This window comes from Hetaerina americana, unplaced genomic scaffold (genome assembly GCF_022747635.1).
Source record: "Hetaerina americana unplaced genomic scaffold, ioHetAmer1.1.p SCAF_32, whole genome shotgun sequence".
In the NCBI taxonomy this organism is placed as follows: domain Eukaryota; kingdom Metazoa; phylum Arthropoda; class Insecta; order Odonata; family Calopterygidae; genus Hetaerina; species Hetaerina americana.
Window position 1 is genome coordinate 1506412 of NW_027286897.1, and position 27434 is coordinate 1533845.

General features: G+C 36.5%; 2 protein-coding genes across 2 annotated transcripts in view; both read right to left on the minus strand.

Annotated features, from left to right (window-relative positions):
• Positions 1 to 15447, minus strand: part of LOC139691317 (cytochrome P450 4C1-like) — a 31910-nt gene extending 16463 nt beyond the window's left edge. Inside the window, exons 1-5 of the mRNA XM_071589081.1 lie at positions 15238 to 15447; positions 11088 to 11324; positions 6637 to 6743; positions 3919 to 4009; positions 3485 to 3673 (exon numbers count right to left, since the gene is read on the minus strand). Coding sequence (XP_071445182.1) covers positions 3485 to 3673; positions 3919 to 4009; positions 6637 to 6743; positions 11088 to 11298 — 598 coding nt within the window. The 5' untranslated portion in view covers positions 11299 to 11324; positions 15238 to 15447. The remainder of the gene's footprint in view (positions 1 to 3484; positions 3674 to 3918; positions 4010 to 6636; positions 6744 to 11087; positions 11325 to 15237) is intronic.
• An 8881-nt stretch (positions 15448 to 24328) lies between these two features.
• Positions 24329 to 27434, minus strand: part of LOC139691290 (uncharacterized) — a 58066-nt gene continuing 54960 nt past the window's right edge. Inside the window, exon 25 of the mRNA XM_071589050.1 lies at positions 24329 to 26888. Coding sequence (XP_071445151.1) covers positions 26716 to 26888 — 173 coding nt within the window. The 3' untranslated portion in view covers positions 24329 to 26715. The remainder of the gene's footprint in view (positions 26889 to 27434) is intronic.

Below are 27434 nucleotides of genomic sequence, written 5' to 3' on the forward strand. Positions count from 1 at the left end.
ATAGATTCTAAAGGTGCAGAATGAGTACTGGTTAAAACATACGGACATGAGAAAAAAACATTACATAATTGTGTTTTCTTGCGGTGCGGGTGGAGCAAAATTGCAGCTTCTTTTGATTTTCTAAAGGAAAACCTTGCCCATGAAAAATCTGTCCACGTGTGTGTTTGTGCATGGTTATTCTATTGGCTGGATGAATAAATAGCAGTGAAGTTGTGAATATACATTGTGTGATCTTGACATTCTGAAACCTGTCTTGCCAGTATGGGACTAGATTTGAATTCACAGAACAGAAGCTTTGAAAAAAGAAATCAACCAACTAAAAACTCAAATAACTGTAGTTCCAAATGATCTAATGCTCAGCCTTTATCCTTTAGATGTTTGCATTAACAACCCATTTTAATTAGATATATGTATAAAGGAGAAATGGAACAGTTTAGTGCAGTCTATAAATTTTGAAGTGACACTTTTAGGAAGGAGGAAGAGGCCTAAGCAGTGCACATACATATTTGTAATTGGGTCAAAACTTCATAGAATACCGAGAAATGTGAGACAGTTGTAAAATCATTTAAGAAATGAGGAATTATTTAAGTACTTGGTGGCATGGAGGGCGATTTGTTATACAAAGACTCAATTACTGATGGATTAGTTTCAATTGATTCTTCTTTTAGCTCCAGAGATGAATTTTTGAGTTTGGAGATGAAAAGGCACTCAGCTAGAATGTTACCTAGTTACATGTTTCTAATTTGGTCATCTCTTTCTTAAACATGTAAAAAAAAAGGTGCACTATATATGCTGGCAAGAGACACTATAAATCAAGGATATGCCTAAGAGTACTTTAATTTTGCAGATCACTATGCTTCGCTGTGAGCTATTTGCTGCATTTGTCTCCCTGTACAATTATAATGAGTATTTTCGACTGCAGCTGGTGTTGAAATACATTAATTATGTAACTTAGGGCTCACCTGTTATAAGTTTTAATTGGAAATTGAACTTTGAATTTTTATAGTGCATTATGTTTTAGTCAGAAATCAATCTGCAATTACTTTAAAAAGGTAAAGATTAAATGTGATATTTCACGTGCGATATATTACCAAGCAAAGACACTTGCATTCATAAGCACTGAAGTAATTTTGTCTATCTATATGCCAAGATATGGGTGGAATACTTGTACTAACATTACTTACAATGAAGGTATTTAAAAGTAGTTTTTAGGGTTTTATTCATTAAGAAATTCAGTCCCTCTAAATTGAGAAAGTTTTCAATTTTGTCATTATGTAATGTCTGAGGAAAATCATGGAATGAGGAATTATTGTGATATATTATTTGTGATATCCACAAATATTCTACAAGGCGGAATGAGCAGCTGCACGTTTTATATGTATGTACAAAAAATGCCGGTGCTGGCCCAAATTTTATGGGCCTTCAACTTTATAATAAACTCCCAGCTGATACTAAGGCCCATAAAAGTGTGGCTGCATTTGAATTCAATCTACTTAGGTTCTTAAAATTGAAAATGTTTTATTCAATTGGTGAATTTCTTGATTATGCCTGATATGTCTTGTACCTTGATCTTGATGAAAATCTTCCTTTCACCCCAGATGCTGTAAATAATTTTTTCTTAAAAGCTGTTGAAGACAATTTGTTCTCTCGAAAAGTTGATGCTGCCAATATTGGTAATATGCTGCAAAATCTTCCTCCGAATAATTTAAATTTTAAATGGAATTTTGTTACTCCACTTGATATTATATCGACTGTTAAAAAATTTAAAAAATCCAACAGTAAGGATATTTATGGTCTTTCTAACTCCCTAATAAAGGACATTATTGTGCTCATTGCGGAACCATTAGCAATGTTAGTCAATTTATGTTTTGAGACAGGAGATTTCCCAACGGCTCTAAAATATTCCAAAACAGTACCTGTCTATAAGAAAGGTGATAAAGATGATTTAGCTAACTACCGCCCCATTTCCATAGTCCCCGTTTTTGGTAAAATTTTTGAAGCTATTATGAAAGATCAAATATGTAATTTTTTTGAGTTAAATAATCTCTTTTCCAAATCCCAGTACGGCTTTCGATCTGGGAAATCTACAATTTTGGCAGTAGAGTCCATAGTTAATTATGTCATTAATGCATTTGAAGAAAAGGAATCAGTCTCAGTGACACTATGTGATCTTAGTAAGGCCTTCGACTGTGTTAATCATTCAATATTACTAACAAAGCTAGAATATTATGGTATTAAGGGAGTTGCACTGAAACTAATGAAGTCATATTTGGATGATCGCCACCAATTGGTTGAACTTGATGGCTGTCGGTCTGCAGCTCTTAAAGTAAAATGTGGTGTACCACAGGGCTCTGTGCTTGGCCCAGTACTTTTCATTATCATGATTAATGATTTGCCCTGTAATATGAAACCTAGATCTGTTTTATATGCTGATGACACTACTTTTGTACAAAAGTGTCAACATCCAGAAGATGCAAAGTTACGATCTAGCCCTACCCAAAAACAGGCTAAGGAATGGTTTGATGTTAATCATTTACAATTAAATACTAACAAAACTCAGCATATTGTGTGCAGTCTTAAATCAAAAACAACTAATATTGAAACTGCTAAAATACTAGGAATTTATATTGATACAAAACTTAATTGGGAGACTCACATCAGTCAGACCTGTAATAAACTTAGTAAAGCTGTTTATATGTTAAGAAAGCTCAACTTTATCATTTCAAATGAGTATCGTTTAACACTTTACCATGCCTTCTTTCAATGTCATTTGAATTATGGTGTTGAGTTATGGGGTCATTCCCCTCATGTTAAACAAATTTTGCTACTGCAAAAGAGAGCTATTCGCTCTCTTGCTAATATACCACCACGTGATTCCTGCAAACCTTTTTTTATTAGGTATAGAATCATGACTGTATTTTGTTTGTATATCTTTAAGGCTCTGATTCATGTGAAAGTTAATCTAGAAACTTACCAATTAAGATCCAACCTCCATAACTATTCCACAAGAGGTAAATCGAATCTAAATACTACTTATTGTAGATTGTCATCAACTTACAACACATTTCACAATATGAACATACGACTGTATAACTATCTGCCTACTCAGTTGAAATCAGATGGTATCCAGAGTTTCAAGAATAGGGTATATACCTGGTTACTTGCTCACCCACTTTACTCATTGGATGAATTCTTTTGTGACAATCTTCATCACATTTAAGAACTTATGTTTATATATTAAGTAATATTATGATTGACGACATTTAATATGGTTGTACCATTTTTAAAATGAATAAAGTATTATTATTATTATTATTATTATTATTACCCAAGAATGTATTTTGTCACTTTCCCCTGACGTGTCTTATTTCAAGTGTAACAGTTGTAACTACTTGATTGCTGGACAAATAAAATGTATTATTATTGTGTCAATACACCCAATCCGTACAAGATAAAAAAAATTATATGAATAAACATAAATTACCACAAATTATTTCCAAGGTGCACTGTGAAATAACTGGTACAATGTCAAATGCCTCTCCAGATGAAGCCTCCACTGAGAGTTTCTCAGCAAGTGTTGCACCACTTTCAGCAAACAAAGGCACAAATTCCTCCAGTATCTTGAAGTGGAATGTTGGAGTCAGGAATTTTCGATGAGAGAACCATTTATCACCTGTTGATAGAATGTTTCACAGAGTTTATTTAAATATCTCATGTATTGACACTAACTTGAGTTCATCGTGACAGAGCTCTGTCAAATGAGCAGTCATGTAACCAGTAAGGAGGAGGAAAGGGGGTAATTCACTTCCCTCCTCCCCCCTACTACCACCAATTTGGATATTTGATTACTATTCCTTCAGTGACATGCATTGCATTAAAGTCACTCATGAATAGATAATGACAATAAATTGTTCCTACCTCCACTGGTTAGTAGTCCATCTCCAAGCCAAGGTTGCAGAAACTTGTAGACCCACCCTTTTTCAATGTGCTTTGAACTGTGAAGTATTGCCTACAGTTGGTAGTAATGAGAAATGTTTGTACACATATTAATTATAATCCTAAAGTGAGCATTTGCATTTTTCCATCAAGTTTTATATCTAAATGTGCCAAGGGAGGAAGAATTTCAGGGAATAGTAGCATATACAAGCTTATCCAGTTGTACAGTCTTTAGACATGTTGAATAATAAAAATAGATGATTGCCAAAGCAACTATGAAATTAAAATAGAAAGTGAAATTGGATATTTTCCAAGTTGACAAACGGAAAACATTATTTAACATTATCCTAAAGCAAAAACCAAAGCCAACTGTTTCATGATTGTTTAATACTATCTAAACACTATGGCTTAAGTTCTATTGCCATTTAAGAGACTGGAGGAAGAACTATGGACTATAAGACAAGATGATCAAAAATTGGACACATGATGAAACGGTGAATTTTCAGGGAGAAAATCAGAGGAGAACTATTAAGGATCTCTTATTTTTGTCTACTTTTTCTGCCCATGGTCCTTTCTTATTATCAACTAAAGTTTCTTCAAAATTCAATTTCTGTGGCAGTATCTGCTGTAAAAGTCTTAGTGAAGGTGTCTCTAGTGGTGAGTCAGTTAAGTTCTGTAATTCCCAATTCCTCTTGTTCTTGAGATCAGAGCCAGAATTTGTATGAAAAACATTGGTTCTAGAACTGATATTTTACTAAGTTAGATTTCATACGGTAAGTCCTTGCGTAAGATTGTAAAATCCATTGTTGATTATTAAAGATCGCAAGAGATGTTTTAAGATGACAGAATTATACTATGTTGCCCATTAAACATATAGTAGACTTCTTATTTACTGGGACTCTCCAAAAAAGCTTATCCTGCTAAGCTACATCATAATTTGGAATCGGAGAAGGCAGCTGCTGAAAAACAATGAATAAATTCCATCGTACTCAAATAGGTTCATCTAGTTAGTGTGAGAAAGAAGTGTATATGAATGTATCACATTGTATAAACTTCATGCATAAAAACATAACTTTGATTAAACATAAATAATTTGGTGCTGGAGAAAGTTGCTCCTGATAAATGATTAAAAAATGCCAGTCATACATATTTACATAGTTTATCTACATGGTATCCTCTTTTGAATTAATTCATCACAACATATGTAGGAACAGATGCTAACTAACATGTGAACTTAATAAGAACCAAGAGCTTATTTGTAACTTAAAAAGTTCCCAAGTTCAAACTTGATAAAGCCTACCTCAGAATTTTGATCAGAAAATCAATTTCCGGCAATCTAGGCAATGCAGGGCCTTTGGGTAAATATTATGTGTGTGGAAGCTGTTTGGTACATATTCTCTTTATCTAAGATAATTATTTCCATTTTATTCTTTCTTGAAGTAGAAAAACCTGAAATGAAGGGTTAATCTCCAAAAAAAAATGTTTATAGCAAATAATTAACAACTCAAAACAATAAGTTGTGCATCTCAAAAGTATTATAAAATAATTTTCATTGATTTATAACTTTTCTTTGCATTTGAATGGTGCTATAAAAATATGGTAAACTAAACCATTGTTATGAAAGATATTATGAATCATTTATCATACGGTCTATATGAACTTCTAAATTTGGTTTAATCATCTTTTAGTTTTGTTACTTGTAAGATAAAAAATTTAAAAATAATATATTTTATACTCTGTGCTTGAATTCACACAGCAATAATTGTTTGTGTTTTGACATATATTTTCATGGAATGTCCTTAATTTTCATTTATAATCAAATCACTGGACGAATAAATGATAAAATTTTACAGATTGTATGTAAAACTTTGATTGGAGTCAGTTGATACCATTAGCCTACCCCTGATGAAAGGGTCACAAAGTTGTATATCATATTCAACTGACACATAGTTTCATCATCATCCTATATTGTAATGTACCGCTAGGTTTAATTCAGTTCACCCAATTTGACAGTAACAGTGTATTTACAGTTAAAATTTTTGATTGAAGGTCCTGAATGGCCACTTCGGCCATTAATTCAACTCACTGAAACTATCATAATATTTAGCCTGTTATCTCCTTATGAGCTTGCAACTTTTCAGTGTATCTTTTTTCTTTAAGAAAGGTTTGGACACAAGCTTAGATAGAAGTTCCAAGAAGTCCCTCCATATTTCGTAATGGTAGTATTTTTAGGGGAGGCAACCAACAGCTAAGGCACCATTAAGAATAAATGGGAAAGGAGGAAGGGTGGAGAGAAATTGGGCGTTGACATTTGCCTACTGTTTATGAAAGGCAGTGAGGGGTCCACAGTGTAAAGTTTCATCTGATGAATGGCACACTCACTCAAAGTGCTCTCCACAAAGCACTTCAAGTAGGGATCGGGATACCACTGAAAAATATCTGTTGCCTCCAGGATTTTAACCCAGGCCTGACAAGGTGGGTAGTCGGAACGCTAGCCTCTGCACCAACCCAATCCCCTCCATATTTTGTTCTAATACATTTATGACATAATATCTGCAAATGACTTCCAAGTTAACAGATCCCATGCAGGCACTTGTGGGGTAGAGGTAGTGTTGGAGAGATAGAGAGAGAATTTGTGGGTGTAAGAGGGTACTTTTGGCATTTAATGATTATAAAAGATAGTTTACAATAGATACTTACTTCAACATATTCCGGGCCAACAACATTTATCATTGGCTGCTGAAAGTACCATATCCTGTAAACTGGATAATATTTTAAGCAATTTTCCCGCCTATATTGGAGTATCCCTGAAATAATGAGAAAAATGTTAACTATAATGACATTAAATGATATCAATCATATAAATGACAGTGAATGTAAATATTTATGCTTTTCCTTGTTCCCTAGCAGAATATCAACTCTGAATAACAGTGATTCTTGTCAACCGATTTGTCTCTTTTGTGCTAATATCACTGTGAATAACCTATATCTACAGAAATGCAACACATCAACATAAATGTTGATGAATAGATGCTAATCAAACCTTTTTTTTCTATGTGGCATTATAGATGAGTTATTGGGTTGCACATACAGAAATGCAATTTGAAATTGCCCACTCAATTGCAAGCTGGCGATGAAAATAACCAAAGGGGAACATAAAATAATATTTAATGTAAACTGAACAACATACTAGAATACAACATCTTAAGACTGATTACTTGTCACCTCATATCCTCTGACTTCTATACAAACCAACCACTGTTTAGTGAAGCAAAACTCACACCTAAATTTTCAGCCTCATTTTTGTTATGAATAACATGACTGGTGGTACCCATATCTACTTATGAGTAAATTCTGTTGAATCTAAATACAATCATAATTGGATTCAGAAGAATTAAACATAATAGATCAATGCAAAGGATACTAACCCTAAAATCGGAATGATTTTCAACATGGCGCTAATAAAGCACATCGAAATGCAATGAGGAAAACACCAGAAGAAACATAGTGTGCAGATTTTGAATCTTCTGTTTAGAGGAGTTAAATAGGTAAAATTACTCTCTTTTCCATTTGAGGTAATTAATCAACTTTAAAAAAAGTGTGTTGGTCTTACCTTTCCATAAAAAAAGCAACCCTTGTAAAATAAGAACCAGCAACTGAGAATTAAAGCCTATCGACACTGGCAGAATCAAAATAGCAAGGGTTGGGAGAGAGAGAAATATCAAAGAGTGGTATTAAGAGGAGTGATAATCCCTAATTAGGGAATACTACAATCCTTTTATACATCAATACAACTTAACCCATGAGAAGTGAATTTTTATAATGTACATTTTTACTTCCTTTAAAGAACTTAGTCTCAGTTTTACAAACTAGTGTTTCCATGTTACCAACTTTGTACATACATTTTGCCATGGGGCATTGAACCATTTCTTTATAGCAACTCCTCATGGCTTCCAGGAAGATGTCGTGTGGTATTTTTTACCAGTACTGTCAACTATTTTATTACTTAAACATAATGCTTTGAGTTTTATATAATGTTTGAGTTGAGTGTTCGGGCAAAAGTAGAGGGTATTAATCAAGTCATGCCTACACTTTATTAAATTAACAAAAAAATTAAATGTTATAATCTGCTGAAATACTCTATTGTCAAGAACTTTTTTAACTTCTTTAAATATCATATCATTCAATGGCCAAGATATCTTATACTAAATATACTTCTTTACAGCATTTGTATTTTTTTAAAACTATAAATACTGTAAAGATGACAATGCTTTATGGGAAACAAATAATGTCATTAAATTAATGATACTGAAACTGTTTTACATGCTACAGCATTCAGCAGTAAATCAAATTATTTATTTAATATTATTTGTAGTGAACATCTTACAATATATTGATACCATTGTAGCAGGTATTTGACATCTAGGTGTTCCACTTTGGGCAGTAGGAATTGAAGTTAAATGGGATGCAAATTATGCTTGATGCACTCCACATAGAGATTTGTGACTTTTCATACACCATGTCGTAATATTTTATGAATAAATTCAAAAATATCTCTAAAGAAAAAGCCGCAAGAAGGCAGTCAAGAGAGAAAAAAATAACCGTAGAGATGAAAAGTGAAATCATTGAAAAACGAGAACGAGGTGTCAGCGTAGCTGATATATCATGTACATTCAATCGGTCGGCATCCAAGATTTGTACTATCCTCAAGAATAAGGGAAAAATTGAGGGGATAGATGGTTCAAAAGAAGTGACGAGATTATCTAAGCAATGGCTATGTAATCTGAATGATGCTGAAATGTTGTTTCTCATATGGATAAGGGAAAAAGAATTCCAAAGCGATGCTATTAATGAGAAAATGATTTGTGAGAACATCAAAATGATTCTTGCTGACCTCATTAAGAAAATGACAGGCTCATCAATGGATGAAAATGAAGCATTTAAGGGAAGCCATGTGTGGTTCTAGAAGTTTCCGAGAAGAACCTCAGCGTTGTGAGTCGTGGTGAAGCAGCGGGCTCCGGCTCTAAGGCAGCAGAGAATTTCAGCGGTGACTTCAAGAAGCTTGTAGATTCTGAGGGTTACCTGCTGCAACAGGTTTTTAATTGTAATGATACAGGTCTCTACTGGAAAAAGATGCTGAAGCGAACCCATATAACAGTGGAGGAAAATCCATGGTCCCACTACAAGCCAATGAAAGACCATCTCATGCTGTTATTTTGTGTCAATGCAAGTGGCGATTTAAAAATTAAACCCATGCTTGTTTAGCATTCAAAAACTCAACGAGCCTCCAAGAAGTGCAAAGTCCAGAAGAGCAGGCTAAATGCCAAGTGGAGCTCCAACAACAAGGCTTGGGTGACATGTGACCTTTTTACTGACTGGATCAAAGAAGTGTTTAGTTCTTCTGTGAAAAAGTATTTGCTCAAGATGAATCTGCTACTTCATGTCTTGCTTGTTATGGACAATGCTCCTGCTCATCCTCCTGACCTGTAAGATGAACTCCTGGAGGAATTTAAATTAATCAAGATCCATTTTCTTCCTCCCAGCACCATTCCATTACTCCAGTCTATGGACCAACTACAGCACTTTTAGAGCATTGTGACAAGGTGTCTGAAAGGACGTCTCAATCAGAGAGAGTTTTGGAAATATCATTTTTACATTTTTGACTGCCTTTAGATGATCGAAAAGGCATGGGAAGGGGTTTACCAAGAGAACTCTCACTTCAGCTTGGAGGAAACTGGACAGAGAGGGTTGACTTCAAGGGATTTGAGACAGCAGATATAGGGACTGTAGTGAACGAGATTTTGTCTTTGGCCAAGTTCCTGGGACTCGAGGTAGATAGCAATGATATTGATGAGCTTGAGGAGGAGAACAGCAAGAAGCTGACTACTGAAGAGCTTATCTAGTTGCATTTTGCTCTACAGGAAGAAGTTGTGGAGGAGAGTGTGTCTGAGGATGAGGAGGTAACAACAAAGCAACAATTATCTAGCACAATAAGAGAAATGGTGAAAGCATGGAAAACTTTTATTGTAGATTAAAAGGCATCACCCTATTATGGCAGTTGTTACGTGTACTACCAATATATATGATGACAATGCTGTGTTGCATTTTTGCAACATTTGAGGAGCTGGCAAACACAAATGTAGCTTGGCAGTTTTTAAGTAAAAAAGAATTAGGTGATTATCATAAATAATAAACTAATTATTTTCATTCGTTTTTTGTCTACAAATTCAATTCCTTATCCAGGTTGGTTCATTTTGTGATACAGGAAGAGATGAAGACTATTTTCCTCTGTTGCATCATGTTGAAAGACATCATCCTAAGAAAACTGGCTAAGCACTAAAACTTTACGTAATGATAATGCTATGTTGCGTTTTTAAAAAAAAATTGAAGCCAGTAAAAATAAATGTCTCCCAACAAGTTTCTAGTAAAAGAAATTATGAATGTATCATAAATAATAAACAAATTATTTCTATTCTTTTTTGTTTTCTACAAATCAAATTTGCATTCCTGATGGTTTCATTCCATGATAGAAGAAAAGGTGAACATGAACCACAACCCTAAATAATGTCTCTATAATTTTCTTTGAACAAAAGTACCACAAAAATTTATTTTTTGGCATGGAACACATTATTGTATTTTACTCTACTTAATATGGAAAAAAATGATTCCAATAATATATTATATATGTATATATAATTGAAATCGCAGAATATGTAGTTGATCAAACAGTTCACTTAATTTTTTCAAATTTCCTGAGTTTTAAGGAAAGCATGAAGACAGTCACATTTAAAGTAAGCTGTACTCTGGATGCCTAAGAAGTGGATTTTAAAAAACCTGAGGGTTTTTCTAAGGTTAATGAGTTATAAATTCATGACAATTCTTTCACAATGGCTCATAAACAGCACTTTAGATCCAGAAGTGAAAAAATGCATATGGCCAAGGGAGAAAAAAAATATACTTCCAAAGGAAATATTAAGTATTGTCAATATTTCTGTTACCACTTAAATGGTTATTTTTCCACATATGTTATATATTTTATAATATATTTTCGGTGTGGATTATTTCCAATACGCAAATGATCTGAAATACAAACAACCGAAAAATTTAAATATTTTCAAAATATTATTCATAAGGGTTAGGGTTATCCTTACCTTTCCGGGAGAGAAAAAATCCAGTAGCATTTCCGACAAAAGGTAGGATTGGTGGACCTGGGATAGCATTGATGAGTTTACGAGACCGTCTTCCTGCTGAAGTTATGTATGACATGACAACTGGTCCCATGATAACAAAAACAGGCAGGCTAAGAAGCAAAAGACATGTTGCCAGTGAATATGTCACGATGCTTATCCATGGAGACTCCATTTTTAGTCAATTTAGATAGGATGAACCTGAAACAATGGGAAAAGTTTGCCTCAAAATATGCCCCAATTAACTGATTTTAATAGATGAAAATCAGTATTCTCATAGTCCACAGGGTGGCTCCAGGGGTGTGCCAGGATCTCAGATATTTAAACTACTGGGGGCTTCATTCCACTAATCCCCCCGAACCATCTTCTAACCACATTACTTATCATGGTTTATTCTTTGGTGGGAAGACACATTATGTAGTAAGAGAATAAAAAACAAGATGTAGCAAAATCATATGAGAAACATTCCAATACAGTTAGTTGGAAATATCAATGTTTTTTAAAAATTTACAATGGGAAACATCTGTTAGTCATCAAGTGCAGTTCCCTTTATGTATTTCCATGCATGGTGTTTCTCCAATCTTTCTGATTCTGTGTCAGTCTCTTTTTGATGCTGTACTTTCCTTCAATATTAATTTTATCCAATATCTTTTGTCTCCTTATCTTCTTATACTCCTCCCATTAATCATTCTCTGATTGTCACCTTCAGCAGACATTCTTTCTTCCTCCAACGTTCCAGCCTTTTCAATTCATGATTCCTCTTCTTATATTCACAAGCAATTTCCTTTATTTCAATTTCTAAGCACTTCTTCATTCCTTAGTCTGCCCTCTCATCTCACTCTGTCCATTTTCTTTGACGTCCACATCTTGAATATTCATCATCTACTTTTATCCTCCTTTCTGGGTGCCTATGTTACTGTGTTGTACTTTGCTATATTCCATATATAGCTCTCACTAATTGTTTCCCTAAAGTTTTGATAATGGTATGCATGTTACCTTCTCTTTTTACAAGAATAATGGAATCATCTTGCATTTATAAAAACCATTGACAGGGATAAAATGAAATTTTTTTGGAAAAATTTACCAGATGATTATTTTTATTATATTTAAAAACATATAAAAAGTAATGATAAATTACCTTAATGATATCTATAAAAGCCTTGAGTGCTTCAGTTGCTTCCATTAAAAATATGAATTACTGTGAATTAAGATTCACTGGTTGAGTGATCACCCAGTATAAGGCCTCTGAAAGGATAGTAAGATATAAATATATCTGGAATGTCCCCAGCAGGATTACATCTAACATTATTTTCTGTTCAGTTAGGGATTTTGGTGGATTAACAATTGAAAATAATAGCTCTGTTTCCCAGTCATCATCATCTGTCAGCTTCTTCTTAAGGAGGTTAAGTGACCATTTGCCTCTTTCTTCTCCACTACCACCTTTCCTTTTCATTTCACCATAGTGCATCCCCCTTCATTAAATCTTCTCTTGCTTTTATTCTCTTCTTCAACCACTCCTTCAATAATTTCCTTTAACAAAACGTCTTCTCTTGCCATATGACCTATCCAGTTCACTTTTATCTTCATTCTTGTCCCTAAAAGAACTTTCTTTTCCTTGATCTTCAAAATATGTCACCTTGGCCACATCTCAATAGCTTGGATCTTCTTTTCCTGAGTTTCCCTTGTTTCCACATCTTCGTACCATACAGAAATACACTCCACACAAACCATTTCCATATTCTTTTCTTTCAATCCAAGACTCATGGCTCACAGGGTATCTTTTTTATTTTCCAAAAGTTATGGTATCACCATTGATTTTCTGATCTTCATTTCCTTCTCATTTTTCAAGTTTGGAGTTAATATACGAACAAGGATTGAAAAATTTTCTACCTGCTTCATTTGTGTATTTCCTTTAGTAAATATTCATCACTTTACCCATATTATCTAAGGTTTTGTTTTATGTATTTTCAATCTAAACATTTTACAATTTCTTTTCATTTAAACTGAATGAACAGAAAGAATGAAATATATTTTTACAAGTAGAATAATCACATGGATTGATTATGGAAGTAGATATTGATTTTCAATGGCTCACAGTTGAAATCAAGCCCCCAACACACCATAAATAAATATATACATTTACTATGAGTCTAGAGCAGGAATGATGAATCTTTTGGCAGTTGAGTGCCAAAGTTTATAAAGTTAGAATATACTCTTGACTCGAGTGCTAACTCATTGAGTGAGTATTGATTATTTTATGTCTATAAGAGGCATATGGTGTTTTCATAATAAAAAAATAGTTTTGAAGTGGAATTCAGAACATTTTGTTTTGAATCTTAAATGTTTTATTGGAGCTTATAACAAAAGGTAATTAATTAAAGTTAAATGTAATATGAGTTAAATATCATATAAAATCTCTATCAGTCATTTACTAGAACTTCTTCTTCTTCTTGGTATATAAAATTGCCTTTTGCTGGAGGAATAAAGTAATATTTGCAATTAATATTGTTGATTCTCCTTGAGTTCGGAGAAATATAGATCAACTATTCTCAAAGGAAGCTCACATGTTTTAAGTAAATAAAACGAACTTAATTCAAAGAGAGAGCAATCCAGTGGTTATATCGAAGCGATGGACATATTCAGACTGATGCAGACGATCTACTAGTCTTGTCCAGTCATATATGTATGTAACATATGAGAACAATGTTGAGCATGTTTTGATGTGAATGGAAACAAAGGATATGACAGAGAAAATGTTTGACCTTTAGAAGTCAAAGGAATTGTTCCAATGGCAGAGGCCACTAACATATTTGGCACTCTTCTTTATCTCACATCTGCAACTTTGTGTTGCGATCAATTTTGCATCGTTGTTATTTCAATCCTGTAATCTTAAGAGGAGAGATTGTTAGGTAAGGGTAAGGAATAGAATAGGGATATTGGACAGAATGAAGGGAGGAAGGAAATATATGGAAATAAAGAAGGGTTTGTTGTAAAGTAGGATGTTGGGTTGTGTTTTGTTAAGAGAGACAAGATATTTATTTGGTAGTAGGGTTCATCGAAAATCTACAAAAACCGGTAGATTATCATATAAACGTAAACTCACTGTTTAACTGCCTGTAGCGCCCTCCCAGCTCTATATGCTAAAATTATTGATCAGCTTGCTACTTCAGGCATGCGTGCCAATGGTTTGCCACCATCAGCCCAGAGGTTTTGCAGTATTTGCATAGTCAGTAAAAGTATTATTTCAAAATTTGACCTCCACTCTCCTCACTAAGCTTTCCTGTACATTAGAGCCGACCACAGATTCTTCGCCTACTCATAGTTTCTCATGTTGGCCATAACTAGTGTTCCACCTTCTCCACTTTCCCAGGTGCAGACCAGACCCATTGCTTTTAACTTTTTGGATGGGGAAACGACAAAGGGGTTGAACGTAAAAGACAAAGAATAAATTTGATTCAAAACTCATTCTATATCCACTGTTGGCTAAAGTAATCACAACCCGAGTAAACAAACCCGAAATAATTCTTTGGGAAGATAATCGATAATTTTGCCATTGCTGCTTGTATTAGAGATTGGGGGGGGGGGGGACAGGGTTAGGGTGGACGTACCCGAAGGTAACCCTCCCCATCATGGGCTTGTCTTTCCAGTCCACTTTTTCATTTTAGATTACTCGTACTGCTTTCCTCTCTCTCTCTCCCCCCCCTTATCTCCCACTTCTTCCACCTCATTCAAGTTTACTTAGACAATTTTTTTTCATTCTTTCCCAGGCCAACATCTTAGAAGCCTCAAATCGCTCAGAAAGCTTATCCTCGTTCTCAAAACGCCAAATTGTACAGATATAGAGATCTTAGAACTGATTATGAGCGAACATGGATTTGGAAATGCTGATGGAAAAAAGAAAACAAAAATCCACATCAGGACTCTTACGAGTGGACTCAGCTTTAACCCGTGTAAGCGGGCGAAAAGCGCAATGTTTTCTTGAAACAACAGCCTGCGGAAATAACCACTCTGCTGGGGCTGATTTTCCCATTTGGCGGCCTGCTCGAAATCCTGACCTAAGTCAACGAGCACATCAGGGCAGGTACCAATAAAGAGACTGGAAGATGGTACTCACTCTTCCCAGAACGCAGAGATTGACCTCGGCAATGGCCTCCTTTTGCGCCACCCACATATGCAGGCCAACTGCTGTTACTGATGTAACTAACTGGAGGCGATCTCCAAGGACGCACTTGAGAGCGAGGGCACGCAGTGGCTTCAACCGTGGGCTCTAGGTAGCGGTCCAACTGCTTCTGATACTGGATCTCGCAAGCGATGGGCTTCCTACACAACCACCGCCGTTGCGTAACCTCTGAATTTGGTTCTGCCGTCCTCTATGAGATGACTCTGTATCCAGCCATCGAGGCGGAGCTATTACGTTTTTGGTAGCTTCATTTATGTTCGTTTAGTGGCCACCTCTAAAAGGACAACGCTCGCGCTCCCGAGCGCTATAAAATGATGTTTAAAGTTATTTGACCATCAATCAATTTGCCAAATTACCACAGTTATACAAGTTTTGCGCCAAGTCGAATAATTTTCATAACTCCTAATAGCTTGAATTTTACCTTCAAAAAACCATGTTTCTCCATTTCTGATTAAGGTAGGGCATAAACATTGACGAAACCAGAAGGGAGTTATGTGAAAAAACTTATAATATCAAGACACTCCAAACAAGTTTAAAATATTTAGAAAATATTCGTAAAAGTTTAATTTCATCATTCGTTTTTTTTCATAAAGTTTTAATATGTTTGAAAATTATTTACAATTTGTTGAAGTTGGAATTTCGATACTTTACTCGTACATAAAAAATATAGTTCTACTGCATTTTAAAATTTTCATTCGTTCATATACCAATGTATCATACTATATTTCAATTATTTTTCAAAAGCACAAACACCGAATAAGTCGAGCTGGGAGATAATAAACATAGATGGAGGGAATACTCGGTACTAAATAATTCACGAGTTTGGACTGGTGTAATGCAATTGCATTAACGCTATCCACGCTGTGCTTTTTGAGTTGACTCGCTCAAGGATTTCTAAGTTCACTATACCTTTTAAATAATATTGTGAAAAAGACATTCGCTCAAGGGCTTAAAATATTCCAAGATTAGCTCTTTTATTATTATTAAATAACAATTTAACAAAGATAAACAGGTATCCCTAAACATAGAACAGATATATGCTTTCCCATATTTTAAATTTGTTCAACACACCTTCGGCATTAAAATTCACATCAATATGTGATGAATTATGGTCAAACCAACCAATCTTTTCAAGCATCGTCGTTCGGGGCCAAATTTTGATGTGAACGGCATAGAGCAATTGTTCAGCTGTGGAATCTGGCACGGGTAGTGTTATGAATCTGAAGATTATTATGGGTCACAGAGAATAGGGATGCTGTGGTGGCTAATCTACTGGGCTCCTACCCAGAGGGTCCGGAGGTGGCAGGATTTTCAGTGGTATATCGATTCCTAATGGGGGTGCTTGGCGGAGAGCACTTTAGAGTACGCCGTCCGTCGGATGGGACGTTAAACGTTGGACCTTTTGGACCCCGCCTTTCGTCAAGGGTTGGCTAATGCCGACGCCAGGTTTCTCACAAACCTTCGTCCAAATTAGCCACATATTCCTAATGGCGCAAATGACCTTAGCTCTCGGTTGCCTCCCCATATAAGACCAACTGTTCAACCCTCCCCGTTAATGGCTAAGGAGTTTGGCAGGGAGGAAAGTCCAGAAATTAATTTTTCTGTGTAATTTTTCTTATCGGTTGAAAGATAAACGAAAATGGAAGACATTTAGAGATTAATTGTTTCGTTTATACAAAAGTATACAACCATGATACCTATACTACTCCACCTAATATATTAAGTAATACTTAATGAATTGCCTTATTCATGAATTTCAACAGCATTCGTCACAACCTCTGCCATACCGCGATTAAAAATTAACATAATTTTGATCAAAACATGCAGGAAATAAATACAGCCGGTAGAGAACTTAGAAAGAGCGTCTGGGCGTATATATATATATATATATATATATATATATATATATATATATATATATATATATATATAATATATATATATAATAAATATATATATATATATATATATATATATATATATATATATATTTATGACGAAACTATTTTTAACGGGCCGTCAGCCTGCCTCTTTGGCAGTTTTAGTCGCCCCGTTGTTGTGATTTTAATGTTCGAACCAAAACTGTCGTGAATCAGATTTCGACAATCATCTTCAGCATGGAGCATGCTCTAGTTGTGGATCACGTTTTATGCTCGTTATTACCACCATTAAATCCAAAAAGAGTTTTCCATCGTCAAATGAATTTAAAACAGACGAAATGAACGATTAGATTAAAGAAAAATATTTTTGCCATGCTTTTATCTTTTTTTTCATCTTGTTTTATTCCAGTATCGTATTCGTAATTTCAGCGGAGTAATGTCCATCATCCCCTTGCATGCAGGTGTATGTATCGACTGCCTTTTATTTACCTAAGAATGTTTCGTACGCTTATTTTAGGACGTGGCACCCTCAGTGTGTAGTAAATCACGTTCTGATTCCCTAGTAAGCTTTTAGAAATACTGTATACCCCTTGATCTCGGCCAACAGCATCAGAGGTAACAGAGTGTTCATAGAGAGCAATAGGCCCTTGCTAAGACTACTTGAAGTATTCATACGAAACTTGCCTCAGGAAAAGTCAAAGCAACTTACAGAACCGCGAAGCACCACTCCAATGAACGCAGAGGAAACAATGCTTTTCGGAATAGGAATGATGAAATTCTTATCGGAATACAAGATAGCGAATAAATGGGAAGGGTAATTGCGGTTTTTATGACGGAAAATAAATGTAGGATTGGAAGTGGGAAGGAAAAGAAGATGGGTACTGTTTATAGTAATAATGGAAAAGTAGCGTACGGCGTGTGAAATTCACACATCAGGGTAGGGGGACAATATATATATATATATATATATATATATATATATATATATATATATATATATATATATATATATATATATATATATATATATATATATATATAACACTTTTTGAAAGTCTCACGGACGTGAGTAATAATGTATAACACTTAGCACTAGTGGACACAGACAAAAACACACAGAAACACACAAAAAAGAGACTCACTGTTTTTCGAATTTTCGGTGGTCGTGGCCACTTTTATCAAGGAAGAGAGGGACGGAACCGAAGGGAATACGAGGGCTGGAGCGATGGATGGAAGGGGAAGGTGGGGAGAGAATTCGGAAGGGAAGGGTTTGGAGGGGCAGCTTTGATAAAGGTGGCCACGACCACCGAAAATTCGAAAAATAGTGAGTCTCTTTTTTGTGTGTTTCTGTGTGTTTTGGTCTGTGTCCACTAGTGCTAAGTGTTATACATTATATATACATATATATATGTATATATATATATATATATAATTTTATTATTAGGTAATCTACCGGTTAAGGTAGGTTTTTGGATGGACATAGCTACTAATTAAATAATTTGTGACTCCTGGCAAAACACAATATCCTACTCTACACCAGGTCCCTCTTCATCTCTGAGTACTTTCTTCCTCCCTTCATCCCGTCCAACATCCCTATCCTGTTCCTTCCCTTTCCTCGTTTGCCAAACATTCTCCCCTCTATTACAGTCTTCAACATCCCACTGCCGGTCAATACCCCCTTCATCCACTTTTCCTGCCTCCATAGGTTTTCTCCCAACAAACCCCTCTCTTCGCCCATCATACCAAGTACTTCCACATTTGTTTTCTTCTCTGTCCATTTCACCTTCTCCATTCTTCTCCACACCCACATTTCAAAAACCTCCAGTCTACGTCTATCCTCCTGCTTCAATGACCACGTTTCCGCGCCGCACATAACTACGCTCCATATCAAAGTTTTTACGTGTCTTTTCTTAACATCCTCACTCAACGTCCCTGTCATCAACTCCCTACTTGTGAAAGCCTCTTTGTCTAGCGCAATTCTTCTCCTTACGTCCCTACTACTTTGACCGTGTTGGTCCAAAGCACTTCCGAGATACGTAAACTGCTCTACCTGCTCTAGTTTTTGCCCTCCTATTTTAATGTTTAGCTTAGCCTTTTTCTTTCTAGAAAATCGCATAACCTTTGTTTTATTAATATTGATTCTCATCCCATACCTGTCGCACTGAATTTCCAATTCACTCAGCAATGCTTGCAACCCCTAGGCTGACAGACTAACTAAAGCTTGTTCATCCGCGAACCTAACTGATTTTACGAATTCCCTGTCCACTTTCATTCCTACCTCCAGCTCTTCCCATGCCTCTTTAATCATTTCCTCTGCATACAGGTTGAACAGCAACGGTGATAATGGGCAACCCTGCCTTACACCTCTTCCTAACACCGTTCATCCGGACTCCCCGTTCCCCACCCGCACCTGAACAGTCTGAGACATGTACAGGTTGCGGATTAGCCTCCTTTCCCTCCAATCTATTCCTATTTTCTGCAGAATACTCATTAGTTTTTCCCAGTTCACTCTATCAAACGCTTTTTCGAAATCTACGAAACAGGCAAATACCTCGTGGTTGTGTTCTATGTTCCTCTCGATTGATAATCTCATTACTGCAATGGCATCACGCGTACCTCTCCCCTTCCTAAACCCAAACTGATCATGCCCTAAGTAATCATTTGCCCTACTCTCTATCCTTTTGTTTACGATCCTGAGAACAACTTTAGCTGCGTGGGAAATCAAACTTATTGTCCTGTAGTCCTCACATGAAGTAGCCTTTACCTTTTTCGGAATAGGAACTAAAACTGATCTCACAAAGTCTTCCGGCCAGATTCCTTCCTCATAAATACTACGAATCAGCCCATATAGCCTCTTCCTCCCACATTTTCCTAAACATTTCAATAGTTCCGCGGGAATTTTATCCACCCCCGCGGCCTTATTTAATTTCATTTCCCTTAATGCCCTTTCTATCTCATCGTCTAGTATGCCTAGACTTAAGCTATCTTCCTCTACGTCATGTTCCTTTTCAATGTCTAATTTTGTTGTCTAAGCTCTTTACTATACAGTTCTTCTATATATTCCTTCCATCTCTTTTGGATCTTTCCTGCGTCAACTATTACCTTACCCGCCTTATCTCTAACTGCAATCGTTGATCTCCCTTTCTTACTTCCCGATAAAGATTTAACTTTGCTGTACAGCGCACCGATTTCACCCTTCTTCTGCAGACTTTCCATATCTTCGCACTGCGTCTTCCACCAAGCTTCTTTTGCTTTATTTGTTGCCCGCCTCAATTTATTGTTTAATTCTTTGTACTTCATTTTGCCTAACTCTGTATTTACATTCTTCCATTTTCTCCGCTCATCCATCTTTGTAATCATCTCATCCGTGATCCATGGTTTCCTAGTCCTTTTAGCGTTAACGGTTCCAAAAGTGTCTTTTGCGGCTTTAGACAACCCTTTCTTGATACTTTCCCATTTTTCTTCGATAGTACTTAGCTCTAGACCATCCTCCATGATTTCCTCTACCGCCTGTTTGTATTCCTTTCTTTTCAAACCATTTAATGCTTCTACATTCCATTTTCTAACTCGCCGCCCCTGCCTTATCTTTTTGAAACGGACGCTACATTTCATAACAACTAAATTGTGGCCAGAGTCTGCATCCGCTCCCGGGAAGCTGTGCGAATTTATCACACTGTTCCTAAACCTGTGTCTAACCAGAATATAATCTAGCTGATACCTTTCTGAGTCACCTGGCATTTTCCATGTATACCTGCGTCTTTTGTGGTGTCTAAACCAAGTGTTGGTGATTACTAACCCCTGTCTCGTGCAGAACTCAACTGCTTTCTCCCCGCGGTCATTCCTCGTGCCTAAACCCTAGTCCCCGACCTCATCACCATTTCTTCCTTCGCCTACCGTCGCATTCCAATCCCCCATCACTATCAAATGTTTCCCTGCGGGAACACACGTTTATGTCCTCTAACTGATCGTATATCCTATCGACCTCTTCTTCCTTATGGTTGCTCGGTGGCATGTATACCTGATTAATAACTAAGTTCGTCGGTTCTGCTTTTATCTCTACTAGTAATAATCTATCCGTTACCTGCTCTATGTTTGCTACGCTTCTTCCTACCAATTCATTTAATACTATGTCAACCCCTCGTTGGCTATCGTCCCCACCGCTGTATATTATTCTATAATTATCACTTCAGTAACCCCCGCTATCTTTCCATCTCACCTCGCATAGACCTAAAATATCTATTTTTCCCCTTTCCATCTCTCGCTTAACATTCTCCAATTTCCCTGTCCTCATCATTGTCCTAACATTCCTCGTTCCTATTCTAACTAATTTGGTCTTCTTCTCCTGCGTCTTCTGTCCTGCTGCTGCTGGTTTTCCCTTGCAAGGGTTTCGTGGGATGACAACCGCGGAAGCCTTGTCTCCCCCGCTGCCGGGCACGACACACGGCCGATTGGGCCGAGCCCCGTGGTTTCCAGGACTCAAAATCTCTGTAGTGACCATCATATTTATCTTGGGAATGATAATTGAGGTGGTTTCCCGTTGCCTTCCTCAATAGTGTTTTTAACGTGACACCATCACTTACTGGCCGCCCCACTGGGGTCGGACGCCATTGCAGCCGCTTCACTGAGGAACAGACGCTGCGTGGACTACCTTTCGTCTGGCTCCTAGCCTTCGACCTATCTGGCATGGGTGACCCTACCAGGAGCAATTATTATGTAGAAGGTCAAACCAAATACATGCACAAAATGCGTGGGAATTATAAAATGGTGGTCAAAGAAGAAGGTTTGAGAAGTTTATTTTAAATACACTTTAAATTCTAGGGAACCTCCCACCCGAGGAACCGGGTTCAAATCCTGGAGGTTGGAGAATTTTTCAGTGGTACCCCGCTCCTTACTAGGGATGCCATGTGGAGAGAGTTTCAAAAGAGTACGCCGTCTGTCGGTTGAGGGCATTAAACTGTGGGCCCCTTGGCGCCTATCGACAAGAGTAGGCTAATCCCAGCGCCGGGTTTCTCTCCACCCTTCCTCCATTCTCTGAAGATCCTACCCTTACCAAATGACCCACCTAATTGGTGTACTTGACCCACCTAATTGGTGTACATGACCCACCTAATTGGTGTACATGACCCACCTAATTGGTGTACCCACCTTCAGCTGTAGGTCGCCTCTCCTGATAACTAATAAATCTACGCAAAGATCTGGTGACAGTTATTTTTTATGTGTACTTATGAAAGTAATGAATGGATTGATGGAAAAGGAAGAAAGAGGTACTCGGATACCCTGAGGGCTGGTGATTTTCAGATGGCAAAGTTATACTTGCACAGATTACCAAACGTCTGACAGGAACACAAGGCCGAATGGAGAAGGCGATGCAAAAGTGAAACCTAAACATAAGCAAGAATGAAGCTAAGGAAATGGCCTGTATGGCAATCTTCACATAGGAATGGGGAAAGACACGCTGAAACATGCAGCAGACTTTCGCTACTTAGGCAGCAAGATCAATAGTGGTGGAAGAAGCACGAAGTACACAAACTTATGGTCTTATAGTCTTCACATACTTCTGCTTTTACCTTTTTTGGGTTGGAAGTTGATACTGATCGAGCGAAGTTTTCAAGCCTTAATGACTCCTTCATAAATCCATAGTGCTGAGGATAAAAGGGCTTTAGCAGATGACCTCAATGCAAATGGCGTTGGTGCGACACTTGGCAATTAGAATTAAACTTAAAAAGAGTGCGCAGTGATGAATTCTTGAAATAGAAGTAGTTCCCTCCCGAACGCAGACATTATTTCATCTAGTCTTAGTTAATGACCTTGTTACTAATAGCTCCCTCGTATGCGTAGAGAAGTATATCTCAATTAAATACCGTAGTCCAAGTCATTTTAGCTATCACGAACTAAACTATCTGAATAGTTTTACGCATATATATGTATATATATATATGTATATATATACACACATATATATACATATATACATATATATACATATGTATATAGGTACATATATATGTATATATATACATATATTTTTATAGTGATATTTATTGTTTCTATAAATGAAGAAAAACAAAATTTTTGATGCTGCATGCTCGATGTTTAGTCACCCTCTGCCACACTCCTAGTGGTGGCTTGCAGGAAACCGTATAGAAGTTGAGATGTTATTGCTCCCGCCAGCGCAGGTCCTTCGGTCGCAAGATTAAGTTAGCCTAGGGTGACTAGACGTACCCCTTTAAGATCACATTTAGGTAGTTTAAGAGCTCAATTTTTTCTGTACTCTCTTTTTCCTTATCGGTGGTTATGTAATTTTTTTCTTTGCTATTATAGTGAGATACACTTTAAGAGTTCTTAAATGTATCATTATTTCCGACCTAACACCACAGTTTTCATTGAGCTCCGTCTATCGCCAATTCATCAACCTCCACGTGATTTGGTGACATTTTACAAAATTGGGTTACTAAACAGCGTTAACTTTTGTTAAAAAATCGGATCTTTGAATGATATCTGTTCTGGAATAGTTGTGCAAAACGTTAAAATTTTGCCATTTCATTCACTCTTACTTACCAATTCACTGCTACCGCCAAAATTTACCACTAATTATTGGAATTATAATTACTGCTACCGCCGTCATTACTGTAGGTAAGTAAGAGTATGCCCACTACTTACAATAGAATTTTTTTATACACGTTGAGATCATAAACTAGGAAGTGTGTTATTTCCTTTAATTAATTGAACTATTGTGTTCTCTGGAAAAGAGTACATAACAATTGAAACTTGAAAAAAATTGAAAAATCATCCTCTTGATATAATGTCTATTTTTTATTACTTTATATCCTATTTTGTGCTCTTTTTAGAATTCATTTTTCCTTATTTGTCCTCTTCCCTTGCGCTAGAAACATGGCCACACTACGAAAGCCCTCCCAAGTACGTGAAGGATGTGGTCCATGAGGAGTAGTTTCAAAATAAATTAGATATACTATAAAAAATGATAAAAAAATGTATCGAATCACATGTATTTAAGTATAAAAAATATGAAACAATTGAGATAAAACTTTAAATATACTTAATGATATAGAGAAAATATATTTTGGATATTATCAATTTCGAGCAAGGAACACCTAGAAGTGAAATCATATTTTTTCTTTCTTTTTATGGACGCAATCGAAAATCTACTAAAAACTTCATTTATCTTAATCAGTATTCTCTCTTAATTTTTCAGATTTACCACTATTTCTTGCAATTTCGGAGGAATACTTAAGAATAAAGGACTAAGGTACTTTTTTTTTGATTACTTAGGTGGCAAAATTACCTTCTTCAGCAAAACGGCGAGACAACATACAGCTGAGATTTACTCATCGCTAAAGATATCGTATATTTTATAAATAAAATAAGAAGTTGGCAAAATGTCAATACTTTCTTTTAACCAAGGAGTGGAAGATTTATTGAAATTGATAGCCGGAGAATTTACGGTGTTTAAAAAGCTTGTCCGGCAGAAGCTCTTCTCCAAACTGTCGAATGAAGGAGCGGTGATGGATCTCCTTAAATTGTGTAGTTGAGGCAATAATAATAATGTATAAATTTGATCTTTAAACCTGGATTTGGCTGAAAATACCACCTTTTCTTCATGCATGGAAGTCCCGCTCTCAGTATTCAGTTGAACCATTTTTCCTCAGTGGTGTTACCACGTATTCCCGAGTGTTTTAAGAACAATGGAAGCGTTTCTCGTCGGCAGAGAATCTACTTCTATTTCCATGTATCACCCTGGCTCAATTAGCTACCTGCACACAGTGGCCCCTGTTTTTTCCAGCGATTTAGGTCATACCTCGGTAACCACTTCTGCAAGACGTTTTTGGCCATAATCACACCTAAAGACCAGCTTGTAGTCATCATATATGTGGTCACCAGAATCGATTTTTCATTTCGTTTACTATACCTTAAAAATTGATGGTTAAATAGAGTTCAGTAATTCTCTGTGATTACTGTTGCCATTCAAGAGGGACCGGGAACGTATTATTATTATCCAGTGTATGATTTGATTCGTTGTTTTCCATTTTTGGTGCGATAAATTTTAGTCTTTTCCTTTAATTTGAAAAATAGCGATAATCGGGTGTTATGTGACTCAATATGGACGAGTAAAATAGTCTTGCATTTCAAAACATTGGTAGCATAAAAATAGATGATACAAGAAAGTAAAGGCGATGCAAATGTGTATAATCTATGAGCGGATTTTATTTTCCAGTAATTTTAGGTATTGGACCAGTTTGGTTAGTCGTCAACCTGCGAGAAACAACTTGCGCTTTTTGTTCATGATATTTACATTTCTTCTCATTTCGGGAGAGAGCAATGTTCCAGAATACGCGTTTTTTTATTTTAAGAAAGCCGTCGACATAGTTCCTCATAGTAAACTACTCACAAAGCTAAAAGCATATGACAGAGAAAAAAATGACCTGGTTTGGATTTGAGAATATTTGAATGCTCGGGTACAAAGAGTAGTCATTGATGTAGATAGCTCAAATACAGTAGACGTTACTTCAGGTGTTCCCCAGGGAAGTGTTATCGGACCTCTTTTATTCTTACTTTGCGTTAACGACATTGACCGCATTGTCACTAACAAGATACGTTTATTTGCCGAGGATGCAGTGGTTAAACGTGATATTTGTGATATTGAGGACACAGCAGCTTTATCATATGACCTTAATGCTATACAACCCTGGCGCGACACTTGATTATTATAATTAAACTTTAAAAAGTGCGTAGTGATGAATTTTTGGAAAAAGAGCTGCTCCCTCCCGAACGTCTACTGCATCGGGAACACCCGAATGAGGTGCGTAGACTCGATTAAATACTTAGCCGTTACCCTCACACACTACTTCTCCTGAGTGAAACACGTAAGGAGAATATGTGGACACGCTAAAAAAAAAAGATTAGGATTTATTAGAAGAGAACTAGGTAAATGTGATGAAAATGTCAAAGAGAAATATTATGTGTCGTTGGTTAGGCCTCATTTAGAATATGCTGCTAGTATATGGGATCGTCACGAAGTTGGATTGATTGCCGAATTGAATTGCATTAAGTGTGGAGGAGCTTTTGTAAAACGCTCCTATGATAAGCTTAGTAGCGTATCCAAAATATTAGAGGAGCTAAGCTGAGATTCACTCAAGGAGCGAAGGCTAAATTACAGATTAAATCTCATGTATTAATTGAAAGGATACCTCTTTAGCAGTGGCGTTGAAAATGTATTATTAACCCCTCGTCATACGGTAGGAGAGATCCTGTCAGTAAAGTCAGTTAGATTAAGTGTAGGACAGAAAGATTTAAGAGGACATTTTGCCACGAACGATAAGGGATCAGAATAACATTTTCCGATCGCGATAGGGGTCATATTCGAGTGAAAATTAGTCTGGCGTGTTTTCACCCCCTACCTTTACACCCTTGCGATGGCTTTCAAGGTACTAAAATATCTAAAACTATCTAAATCTTTCTCATTAAGTTTCCTCAAGGCCTCCAAGAAAACGGAAATCTTCCTCAAAATTTCCTTCTATGATGACATCTTCTCTCTTGGTTCCAACCTGATCCGAAGACCCTTGCTTGGCCTTAGGACCATGTCGTGCATTAGTTCAAAGTTTTCTGGTTTGTCCACGGCGATGATTCTGTAATTCTTAACGAGAGTTGATAGGACGGCTTTCATTTCCAGCATAGCGTATCTTTGACCTGCAAAGAAAAAGGAACAGTTTTGAATTCAATCCTGTTTTCAATCTCAGATCACAACCCAATTTTATCTCTCTCATCCTCCCATTTCCCACAATTGAAGGAATTTTTTATAACACATTTGACTTGAACAAATATACCAATATCTTCGAAACCTACTTTGTTGATCTCTTTCATATTCCGCTTGCATGGCTGGAAACAATGCCGTATGTATTTTAAATCATCAATTCTTTTGTCAATGAAACAAAAAGGAACGCCTCTTATTAATATAAACCTGGGCCTCTGGAACTCCTATCACTTCCCATATTGAACGTGACGAGAAAATAATAAGCGAGGCACGGAAGACGTGACCGCGAACGTCTACTCAAAAGAGCAGAAAAATCTTCAAACGTCATTTGGGGCAGATTGCGCCGCTTAATCATGCAACGAAAATGAGGCGTGGGACAGCATATTATAATTATAATGCACAAACGAAAACACCGTACGGAAGTTGGTCATATTCCTTCCATGACTCAAATGCCGTCCCATCGGCCAAATTCTGAATTTGGC